Genomic DNA, 11,621 nt, shown 5'->3' with positions numbered 1-11,621 from the left:
CGAGCGCGCGAGCGACACTTCACCCCGCGGCCGCGAGGCCCGAGGGAGAAAGAGAGAGAGAGAGAGAGAGAGAGAGAGAGAGAGAGAGAGAGAGAGACAGAGAGAGAGAGAGAGGAGGAGCCACGCGCTTTAGCGCATCAGGCAACATTTTAAAAAACAATACATTTAGGTTTTTTTTTTTTTTTATAGTCTACTAACTATAGAAAAATGAGCCAGGTTTTACATACACGACATGAGAACAAGCGCACAAACCGAACATGCATACAGTTTTGCATGTGACCTCAAGACTTGACGTTTCTACTTCATCAATGACATTTTATTATAATTGATTGCTTACCTCCCTATTCGTGTTTTTGTGTGTAAACGTTCCCCGAAGAACTCCATTTCCCAGAAAGCACTGCGATGGAGAGTTGTTTTTTTTTGGGGGGGGCACACATTTAAACGCGTTCGCCGCATGGTTTTAGGAATTAACTGTATTTGTAAGAATGTTTCAGTGTGTGTCTTAATTACAATTAAGTACTAAAAAAGTATTGTCGGTCAAAGGTCACGCTGTTCTGACTGTCACACTCGCGCCAATTCTGTATTTCCGGTTGAGGCCGCGCTCACACAGGTTCGTGTAAGATTGTTTATATGCAGCAAATTTCAAGCACATTGTTTTATGATGCTTTGAATTCCCTGTTAGTTAGTTAGTTAGTAAGAGTGAATAAACCTCACGCTCTCTCCACTCATTGTTCGTATTATTTTGACTGTAAATGATCTCGTATTATTGATTGATCTCGGTATCAGATGCTGGAGGAAATGTGTTGTTGTTGTAGAAGTGCCTTTTACATTTTGTACTTTATATGGGAATAATAATACGTGTGTTATGATTACAGGATATGTTTAGAAATATGCTCTGGTCGAATACTGTTCAATATAACTTGATTATTTGCACAATAGCAAGATATGTGCTGATTAATGTTTTTTTTCTTTTCAAAATCCTTTGATGAAGATAAAGTTCAAAAGGACAACATCTGTTTGCAATGGAAAGCTTTTTTAATATTACAAAAATCTTATTTATTTCCATAAAGGATGGAATTATAGAGCAACATGTTAGTGGGTTGTTAGCTTGAAGCTTAATTTCTGTATTATTATTTGTAATATTATTATTGATATTCTTTAAATAATTTTTGTGATATGCATTTTTGTAAAGCTTAAAATTCATACCTATGTTTACTTACTCGTGATATATTTTGTAAAAAAAAATTAAAAAGTTGAAATTTTTTTATCCAAATGATCAGACATGGATCTGAGCGATTTTGAGGCAGATAACTCTGTGAGCTGCCGCTTGTCCTCGTCCATCCCGGACGTGTGTAAGACAGCGGACTGCTGCCTGGGCATCGATGAGGCGGGCAGGGGTCCCGTACTGGGTGAGTGTCGTCCTCATTGGACAACGCCATTTTTAAACAATTGAAATTGGAGTATAAATTTGATATGCTGTATTTTAGGACCCATGGTGTATGGGATATGCTTCTGTCCTGTATCCAAAAAGGAAGACCTGAAGAATTTGAAAGTGGCAGGTTGGTTACAGAGCAAATCTTGACAGGAGTTCAGATTCGCTGGAAATCTGCAGTATTTTTGTTGCATGTTTAGACTCAAAGACGCTGACGGAGGCAGAGAGAGAGAATCTGTTTCTGAAGCTCGATGAGTCTAAAGGTTTTGTAGGCTGGGCCCTTCAGATCCTCTCGCCGAACACCATTTCCACCAGCATGCTGCAAAGGTACACACATTTCACTGGTACTTGGAGTCTAATTTTTTTCATTTTTAACCTGTTGTCCTTTTATTTTCAGAACAAAATACAATCTGAATGCCCTGTCACATGATGCTGCTATTGGTCTGGTGCAGTACACCCTGGACTGTGGGGTGCAGCTCAAAGAGGTACAAACCAACCCCTGTAAGATAGACAGCAAGGACTGGTGGTGAAGCCGTCATGACGTGTCTTTCATACCTCTCAGGTGTTTGTGGATACCGTGGGTCCTGCAGAGAAGTATCAGGAGAAGCTCTCCCAGCGGTTCCCTGGGGTGGAGGTCACCGTCCGTCCCAAAGCTGATTCTCTCTTCCCCATCGTCAGCGCTGCCAGCATCTGTGCCAAGGTAATAGTTCCTTCAGAGGTGGATGATGTAATGGGAATATCAGTTATTAGAGGAAAAAACCTGCTAATAGTTCAAGAAAGATTTATGCATATGATTTGATTTTTGACTAATTTGTTCTCTCTGTAGGTGGCAAGAGACCATGCTGTGAAATCCTGGAAATTTGCAGAAGATTTGGGTGAAGTGGACACCGATTATGGCTCTGGGTATCCTAATGGTCAGTTTATATCATATGAGATTCCTTCCATTTCCATAAAAGTGCTTTTCTAGCACATACATACTACTGTTCAAAAGTTTGAGGTCAGTACGTTTTTTTTTTTTAATGATTAATACTTTTAGTCCGCAAGAATGCATTAATTTGATCAAAGATGACAGTAGAGATATTTTATAATGTAACAAAAAAATCTATTTCAAATCAATGCTGAACTTTCTATTCACCAAAGGATTTTAAAAAACAGTTTCCACAAAAATACTAAGCAGCACAACTGTTTTCAACATTGATAATAATAAGAAATCTTTCTTGAGGTGCAAATCGGCATATTTGAGTGATATCTGAAGGATCATGTGCCACTGAAGACTGAGTAATGATGCTGGAAATTCAGCTTTGCATCACAGATATAAATTAAAGTTTAAAATATATTCACATAGAATATGGTCATTTTAAATTGTAATAATATTTCAAAATATTACTGTTTTTTTGTTATCAAATAAATGCAGCCTTGTTGAACATAAGAGACTTATTTCAAAAACATTTAAAAATCTTACTGACCCCAAACATTTTAACAGAATTTTACTTTGCTAAAAATCTATATTATGGTTTGCTGTGTCTTCGTTTAGATCCCAAAACTAAGAGCTGGCTGCTGAAGTATCTGGACCCAGTGTTTGGTTATCCTCAGTTTGTGAGGTTCAGCTGGAGCACAGCACGGACGCTCACGGACAGTAAAGCTGTTCCTGTTCACTGGTGAGTCTGATAGCAGAGGGCGCTGCCTTTTCATATTCAGAATAATAATAATCTCAGGCTGCAGTTTCTTTTTTTTAGTGCATACACATATGTTGCTATGTACAAAAATGTGCAACATACAATTTTTTTACTTCTCTTCGATCATGTTAGTACTTGTGCATTTTTGCTTGGAATATTAAATGCATTTGTTTGTTTGTAGGGATGATGATGAGGAAGATGGAGAAAAATCTGGTGCTCGTCAGAATAACACCTCAATGCTGTCGTATTTCAGTCGCAGCAAGCCGTCTGAGCTCACACACACACGAGACACACACCGCTTTTTCACTGAGCGCAAGCTACAAAGCATCAACACACTCTGAACACAAACACTGTCGATGAATGAGAGCGGCGGTCAGCATATCACAAAATACGTGTCAGCTGGATATGTCTAACATATGAACTGGATATTTTCATTATCGCAAATATTGAACTGTGCATGAGCCAGCTGAGTGTATTATATTCTCCTGTGTGTTTTTTATGGTGTGTATTGTTCATTTCTGGATGTAAAACAAATAAAATATTTTCATATCTTTTCGAACGTGTCTTAGATTTTAAATGAGGTGGTACAAAATCAGACCAGAATATTGGTGATTCTTAATTATAATTCTCAACCATAATGTATATATGTCTGTCTAACTGAAAACTGCCTAGCAACCACTCTAATATTTATCTTGAAGTATTTGTAGGGTTGCTTGTTTTTAAGCACTTCAAACCTGCAGTCCAGACTATCAAACCTGTGTGATGAGGCTAAGATTTTATATAACCTCCACACACTTGTGTTTTAGACGCAATGTTTATATCCCTCCGCGACAGCAGGTGGCGTAACAAGCGGCAACTGTTGCACAACGATAAACGAGAAGAAGAAGCGGGGCGGCAGTTTCCGCTTGAGCTCAGCAGTGTGGTGAGTGTGAGGCGATTCATTCCGTTTTATTGTTATATTAATGTTTAATAAATTATTTTACCTTTATAATTTAGCAAAGCAGCACTCTGCGATATTAACACTAGTTTGTACTAGTAGAAATACTAAATGGAAGACACTAACCCCCGGTTTCACAGACGAGGCTTAAGCCTAGTCCAAGACTAAAGTGTAAATCTGAGCTGTTTTAACTTTAACTTTTACTTGTTTAACTTGCACTGACTGATCTTAAAATATATCAGTGCTTCTGTTTTGTCTCAAAATGTACACCTGTAATGTTTTTTCTAAGACACGTTAATAAAAATTACTTAAATGTCCTTATTGAACTATTGCCTAGCCCTGGCTTAGTCTAAGCCCTGTCTGTGAAACCAGGCCTAAGTGTGTTTTGTCATTGTGTAACGTTAGTTGCTGACATTTACTGCTTACTGAATTCATGTGCCTTTTCTCTTTAGTTCAGTGTGGTTTTACCTGAAATTATTAATCATGGACATACGACCGAATCACACCATCTATATCAACAATGTTAATGATAAGATCAAGAAAGAAGGTAAAGTCTGTAGTTATAGTGGAGATGAGCGGAACAGCATTGACTATGTTTGAGCACAGAATCTGCATTTTATGTAAAGCTTGTTTTTTTTCCCCCTCTGGATCTTTTCTACAGAGTTGAAGAGATCACTGTACACCTTATTCTCCCAGTTCGGCCAGGTTATGGACATTGTTGCGATGAAGACCATGAAGATGAGGGGTCAGGCGTTTGTTATCTTCAAAGAGCTTTCTGCAGCCACCAATGCCCTCAGACAGCTTCAGGGATTCCCTTTCTACAATAAACCCATGGTCAGTGCCACAGGAACTACACAGCAGTCGCTTGACATTTACGTAACCGATGCGATTAGCATTTCAGAAAATAATGAGCAGAATATGGTCCTTTGATTCACATTAACCTTCAACTAGAAATAGATCACTCAAGGAGAAGTTCATCTACAATGTGAAAAATTTCATTTTTCAATGTCATCATCAGCTATATGTGACCCTGGACCGCAAAACTAGTCATAATGGTCGATTTTTCCAAATTGAGATTTATACATCACCTGAAAGCTGAATAAAAAGCTTTCCATTGATGTATGGTTTGTTAGGACGGGACGATATTTGGCCGAGATACAACTATTTGAAAATCTGGAATCTGAGGGTGCAAAAAAAATCAAAATATTGAGAAAATCGCCTTTAAAGTTGTCCAAGTGAAGTTCTTAGCAATGCATATTACTAATCAAAAATTAAGTTTTGATGTATTTACGGTAGGAAATTTACAAAATATCTTCATGGAACATGATCTTAACTTAATATCCTAATGATTTTTGGCATAAAAGAAAAATCAATAATTTTGACCCATACAATGTTTTTTTGGCTATTGCTACAAATATACCCCAGCGACTTAAGACTGCTTTTGTGGTGCAGGGTCACATTTGATGTTTCTTTCATCTGTGAATCACTAAGGATGTTTATCGGATGTTGTCATTCATATTATTTATCAGTTCACACATTATAAAGTATTAGAACACATTTCTCAGTTGCTAACCTTAGCATGTACTTATAGCGGATCCAGTATGCAAAAACAGACTCGGACCTGATCTCTAAGATGAGAGGCACGTATGGAGATAAAGAAAAGAAGAAAGAGAAGAAAAGGAAAGCTCAGGAACAGGCCGCCAATGTCAACAAGAAGCCAGCGGTGAGTTGAAATGCATCATGTTTGCTGAGGCATTGTAATTAGATAATGATACTGACGGCCAAATTGTGGTGAAATGTACAGTTAAAGATCAAAGTAAATTTAGCTTAAAGTTGTTTGTGCATTTTCCCTGCAGGGAGCTGTAAGCACACAACCTCCTCCACCTGCCACAGTCCAGGTACGTCACACAACTTACACACGTGATTTGATTTTTAGTATTTTTAATAATACATTGTTTTGTTTATGTACCTGAAATTCTAAGTCACTCAGTAAATTATTTTATGTTGATTTAGGTCCCTGACAACCCACCGAATTATATTCTGTTCCTGAATAATCTCCCAGAGGAAACCAACGAGATGATGCTCTCCATGTTATTCAACCAGTAAGTTTTAAACACAGTAAACTTTAGAAAAAAAGTAAATGTTTTAGTAATTCATGGCATTGTTTTTCTATAATATTTTATTTTATTTATTTATTACATCAGAATATTTTTATATGAAAGTCTTTTCGTGTGGATATTAATGTGTAAAACTTTTAAAGGGATAGTTCACCTTCAGTTTCTGGTCCCCATTGACTTTCATAGTATGGAAAAAAAAACACTATGCTAGTCAATGGGGACCAGCAACTGAAGATGCAAAAGTTTCCCTTTTGATTAAAAATGCATGAATATTGACATACTTGTATATCACCCAGCTCTTTCAGCTAGATTTTTCTGCACAGATTTTTTTACTCCCTGTCTTGTTCCATCTGTTCAGGTTTCCAGGGTTTAAAGAAGTGCGTCTGGTTCCTGGAAAGCATGACATTGCATTTGTGGAGTTTGAGAGTGAGGCTCAAGCTGGAGTCGCGAAGGATGCGTTACAGGGATTCAGAATCACAGCCACGTGTGCCATGAAAATCACATATGCTAAAAAATGACCTAGCGCACACTTACCGGACTGTAACTGAGGCGTTGATCAGTGGATCCTCGCCTCTTGATTGTTTGTCTTTACATTCAAAATCATCTTTTAAAAAAACATGTTTGTTCAGTGACTGTTTAGTATTTTTTTTTTTCTTTTGTATGGGAATGAGTTGGTCACTGAGGACTTTATGATATTCCAGGACAGATCTTTTTGTACTGTGGACTAATAAAATTAGCCTCTAAAATAAATGGCCCATATTTTTATGACATTTTAGTTTTCAGATTGAGCTTAAAGGAATGGTTCCCAAAAATAAGGCATTATTTACTCACCCGCATGTTGTTCAAAACCATTTTTAGATATACTGTTTCTTTAAATCATAACTGTATGACTTGAGATTAGTTGTAAATTGTCAGGCATCAACTCTGTACCTGACGAAAGGACTGAAATAGTTGGTTTGGCACAAAACAGTGTAACATGCATATGCGTCAGCACTGAAGGCTCTGTAAATTTTGCTCTGAGGTGCAACTCGCTTATGAATTTGGGCACAAGCTGACTGGTGCATCAATAGCATCACAACATTGAAAGAAATACGGTTATACGGCATACACTGTTCTGCATTTTCATTAACTGTATCAAATGTGTGTTTTGTTGATACTTTGCAAAGATGTGCATTTTATTGTTGGCAATCTTGGGGAAACTATCATAAAGCAGCAGAATGTTCACCCCAGATTAAATCAGTCATGTTTATATTTTAGCAGAGACTGGTCTCATTATTTACACAGCTGGGGATTATTAGACATGCAGCTTTTAAAATGTCAGGATGAGAGGTTTGCATAATAACTGACAGACACTATCAAATTAGTCCCAGCACATAATGACCCTCCACTAAGTGTCATTTCAATACATAATATATACAACTTGTTGGGTCTTTCCCAAAAAGACTCATGGCTGTATTAGATCAAAAGGGTGCTTCTACTAAATACTGAGCAAAGGGTCTGAATACTTAGGACCATGTGATATTTCAGTTTTTCTTTTTTAATAAATCTGCAAAAATGTCAACAATTCTGTGTTTTTCTGTCAATATGGGGTGCTGTGTGTACATTAATGAGGGAAAAAATTTACTTAAATGATTTTAGCAAATGGCTGCAATATAACAAAGAGTGAAAAATTTAAGGGGGTCTGAATACTTTCCGTACCCACTGTATATATATAAAAAAGGTTTTCTGGTAAATGGGTTAAATGGACAGGAAAAATTTTTCCCTACAGAGTTTTTTTTTTCAACATGGTCAATTAAACGGAAGCTTAAACGATAAGGATGAGCAGTTCTCACAGACTGTTGCATCAACTTTTAAGCAAGAGCCAATGGAAGGAATGAGCAATATGAAACAGCCTAAATCAATACCTCAAAAACACCATTCGATATGGTGGACCATAGGATTTTAATTGAGCGCCTTGAACGTTGGGGCGGCCTAAAAGGCAATGTGCTGAAATGGTTTGAATCTTATCTTACGGATAGGTCTTTTTCAGTGAGAGTTGGGAACTGTAATTCTTCAAGATTACATCTTCCTTGGGGAATTCCACAAGGGTCAATCTTGGCGCCGTTGCTGTTTTCCCTCTATATGCTACCTTTGGGGGCTATATTTCGAAAACACAAAGTATAATTCCACTGCTATGCAGATGATACTCAGATTTATCTACCTAGAGAGTCAAACCCAGATTCCATAAAGGTGTTAGTAGCTTGTTTACAGGAGGTAAAGGCCTGGATGGCTGCTAATTTTTTGTTGCTTAATGAAAATAAAACTGAGGTTATTGTTTTTGGCCCTAAGAATCAAGAAGTGACTCAGTGTTTAAATTCAACGCACCTGGCTGGCTTTATGAAAACCCATGTGAAAGACTTGGGCTTCGTTTTGGATAGTGAACTAAAGATGAACAGGCAAATAAATACAGTGGTGAGATCTTGTTTTTTTTTCTTTTAGGTCTATTAGCGAAGACGAAACCGTTTTTATCTACCACTGATTTGGAGAAAGCCATTACAGCTCTCGTTTTCACTCGAATGGACTATTGTAACTCCCTTTATTTTGGAGATGAGTGTGGTGCACTGGGGCGCCTACAGAGAATCCAGAACGCAGCGGCGAGAATGATTAAGTCTGCAAAAAAACATGACTCAGTCACTCCATTACTTGCGTCACAAAATTGGCTGCCGGTACGGCTTAAAATAATTTATAGTTTATAATATAATAATTTCGTTTTTATGGCCCTTCCCAATTCAGCCCCTGGGTATTTGTCAAGTATGATATCAGTTTATATCCCTACGAGATCTCTGAGGTCTGAAAACCAACACCTCCTCTTACTAGGACAAAATACAAACACAGGCGGGGTAGAGCCTTTTCGCGAGCTGGTCCAAAACTGGAATGACCTCCCTCATAGTATTAGATCCGTTAATTCACTACCGGTTTTCAAAGCTGAGTTAAAAGCACATCTTTTAAAGACTGATGAGGAGTTGTTGTGATGCAGGTTTAGTTAGTTTAAATTGTATCCATGTTGTTTTGTGATTTGTGTTGTTATTTGAGACTATGCTTGTTATTATGTAATTTTATTGTGATATTGTGAAGCACTTTGGGCAACCTGGTGTTGCATTAAACTGTGCTATATAAATAAATAAACAAACAAACAAGTGTTGCTCTCCTCTGAAGTACAGGAATTCGTTTCTGAAAGGCCAAGTAGTGAATATAAGTCTTGATGAAAATCCTGCACAAAACAACTCCCTCTCTTTGCATCTTTTAAAGTCTAAAGGTTAAAGGTCTTTTAAAGTACGTAAACAGCCAGAACACCCTAACAACCATATAGCAATGCCATTGCAACCACCCAGAACACTTTAGCACCCTTTCAGCTTAACAATTAGAACACGCTCACGAATGACTACAACAGACTCTACAAGACACTCAGAGCACGCTAGAAACTGCCTAGTGGCCATTTAAAACACCCTTTCAACAGCCCAGCAACCACCCAGAACCCTCTAGCAAATGACCACAAACGCCCTAGCAACCATATAGCAACCACCCAGAGCACGTTTACAACTTAAATGACAAACTTAATGGCCTAGCAACCACCCAGAACTCCCTAGCAACTACTGTATATAGCAATGCCACAGTAATCTGTTTACGTAATCAGATTCCAAAAATTCACAACATTCATAAAATGGCAGTAAATTAATCATAACTGATTGATTCTCGTTTTCTCTCTTAAAGTTTTCTTGCCAAAATTCCTACTGTGCATCATACTATTTAGCTTTGACTATATTCACAATATAGTTAATATAGACCCCTCAAGCAATTATGTAGGAAACAAATACTTTTGCAAGTTACTGAACACTGGTGATGCATAGCGGTGAAACACTATGTCTTCAGAAAATCCAGTGACCTGCAGTAATTGTTGGTTCTGGAAATCTGAACAAAAATATTTCAAACCTGGAAGACTTTGGGCATGTCATTTTCATGTTTGTGTATTGATGTTTGTTCATATAATGCAGGGATTTCCAAACATTTTTGTCTGCGAAAACCCTGATAACTTGAAATATCCCTGAGGAAGTTAATATTTCAATAAATTAACAAGACATTCGCATGTCCACAGTTCTCTGAGGTCAGTTAATGGTCACATTTACATGCAGGTAAACAGTGTTTAAGTGTTTTATTTTGATATATATATATTTTTTATTTTTATTTTTTCCCCTTTACGTTTTTATGATTGAATTAATTATTAGCTTTTTATCAACTCACAAACTCTGGTTTGCGAAACCCTGGTGTAACGTGATGTGTAATGCACTTCATGATGTTGATATCAAATAATATACAATAGTTCTTTCTCTTTTTTAATATAAATATGGTACATTTAATGGTAAGTTTAAAACAAGTTAGGTAAAAAGTAATCTAAAAATAGTCAGAATAAATGACCTAAAATGAGTAACCTAGATTACGTTACTGACTACAATTTTCATCATGTAATCTGTAATCAGTAACGGACTACAATTTGTAAGTAATCTACCCAGCTCTGCTTGCAAACAACCACAGATGCCCTAGCAACCAAACAAAACACCCTAACAACCACCCAAAAGGTTTGCAATGATTTAACCGTGAACAGCTTTGCAGTTGTAGTCAGTTAACTGCGTAAAATAGTTCAGCAAGTCTTCTTATAAAGACAACGAGAAGATATGAGTGACTGTCATCCCTGATTCACTCTCTAAATGAGCAGACTACCGATCTCTCGTCGTCATGACAGCCCAATCATCTCTCTCCACGCCGCTCTGACATCAGGTAGCCTCACACAATCTGTGAAGTAACTCAACAGTGTGTTTGGGACGGCCGTGGGAGGCGTCTGCTCTGCTGCTGCTGTCAGACGAGTTCACCGGGTCTCTCGTGCAGTTTAATGGATGTACACAGCTGTCCACCATTAAAGCCTCACTGCTTCTTCACTTCCTGTTATAACGAGCTTCACTCATTATGACGGGCACATTCTAATTTTGTCCTGCTGCTTTGCTCATTCGCACCGTCTCTGCAAGATCACTGTTTGATATTCAGCTGCTTGTGGATTGTGGAGTGATTTAGAGAAAGAGAGGGATATTTTCGTCCATGCAGCAATCTGTACTCTTCTGTCAGAGCTGTAAATTCAGAGATGTTCAGGAATGATTCTGTCAGGGGGTGAAGGATTGTGTGTGTGGAGGACAGCTTGATGCTCTTTGATCTGTGTCTACATATGCATTAATCTCCAATCTTCATGCATTTCTAATTTGTCCAGATGGCTTGTCCTCCTTCTCAGTGCTCAGCAAACAGAAACTCATCTTGTGAATCCCACCAAAACGTGTCCAAGTCAACCCTAAATTAAAAGAAAAACAAAATGATAGACGATGAAGCCTGCTTTAGGATCAGTTTTTCTGACAAATGACTTTATAAGTTCTGGAAGC

General features: G+C 37.7%; 2 protein-coding genes across 6 annotated transcripts in view; both read left to right on the top strand.

Moving 5' to 3' along the window:
- Positions 1-3,652, top strand: part of LOC107583201 (ribonuclease H2 subunit A-like) — a 4,533-nt gene extending 881 nt beyond the window's left edge. The window contains exons 1-9 of one of the 4 annotated variants that reach the window (XM_016269334.1): positions 404-610; positions 1,281-1,409; positions 1,488-1,559; positions 1,633-1,759; positions 1,830-1,917; positions 1,995-2,132; positions 2,259-2,346; positions 2,967-3,090; positions 3,290-3,652. In XM_016269334.1, the coding sequence (XP_016124820.1) occupies positions 1,283-1,409; positions 1,488-1,559; positions 1,633-1,759; positions 1,830-1,917; positions 1,995-2,132; positions 2,259-2,346; positions 2,967-3,090; positions 3,290-3,449 (924 nt within the window). In that variant the 5' untranslated portion in view covers positions 404-610; positions 1,281-1,282 and the 3' untranslated portion in view covers positions 3,450-3,652. The other 3 variants (XM_016269335.1, XM_016269337.1, XM_016269336.1) reach the window with 3 other exon arrangements.
- Positions 3,653-3,962: 310 nt separating this feature from the next.
- LOC107583202 (U2 small nuclear ribonucleoprotein B'') lies at positions 3,963-7,367 on the top strand. Of its 2 annotated transcripts, none has more exons than XM_016269339.1 (7): positions 3,963-4,030; positions 4,503-4,592; positions 4,707-4,879; positions 5,637-5,768; positions 5,902-5,943; positions 6,059-6,147; positions 6,521-7,367. In XM_016269339.1, exons 2-7 carry the CDS (start codon positions 4,529-4,531, stop codon positions 6,678-6,680), a joined length of 660 nt encoding a protein of 219 aa, XP_016124825.1. In that variant the 5' UTR covers positions 3,963-4,030; positions 4,503-4,528; the 3' UTR covers positions 6,681-7,367. The 2 variants fall into 2 exon arrangements, with proteins under 2 accessions (XP_016124825.1, XP_016124826.1); XM_016269340.1 differs by having other exon boundaries at positions 3,964-4,030; positions 4,498-4,592.
- The last annotated feature ends 4,254 nt before the right edge of the window (positions 7,368-11,621 follow it).

This window comes from Sinocyclocheilus grahami, unplaced genomic scaffold (assembly GCF_001515645.1).
Source record: "Sinocyclocheilus grahami isolate Dianchi unplaced genomic scaffold, SAMN03320097.WGS_v1.1 scaffold51.1, whole genome shotgun sequence".
NCBI classification, from domain to species: Eukaryota; Metazoa; Chordata; class Actinopteri; order Cypriniformes; family Cyprinidae; genus Sinocyclocheilus; species Sinocyclocheilus grahami.
Note: the sequence above shows the minus strand (reverse complement) of the source record. Positions and strands in the feature narration are given on the sequence as shown.

Bases quoted from the DNA above. Each gene is read 5' to 3' on its own strand.
- LOC107583202 (XM_016269339.1), top strand. From the start codon at position 4,529: ATGGACATACGACCGAATCACACCATCTATATCAACAATGTTAATGAT. The intron at 4,880-5,636 runs GTCAGTGCCACA...ATGTACTTATAG, and splicing joins CTTTCTACAATAAACCCATG to CGGATCCAGTATGCAAAAAC. The intron at 6,148-6,520 runs GTAAGTTTTAAA...CCATCTGTTCAG, and splicing joins CTCTCCATGTTATTCAACCA to GTTTCCAGGGTTTAAAGAAG.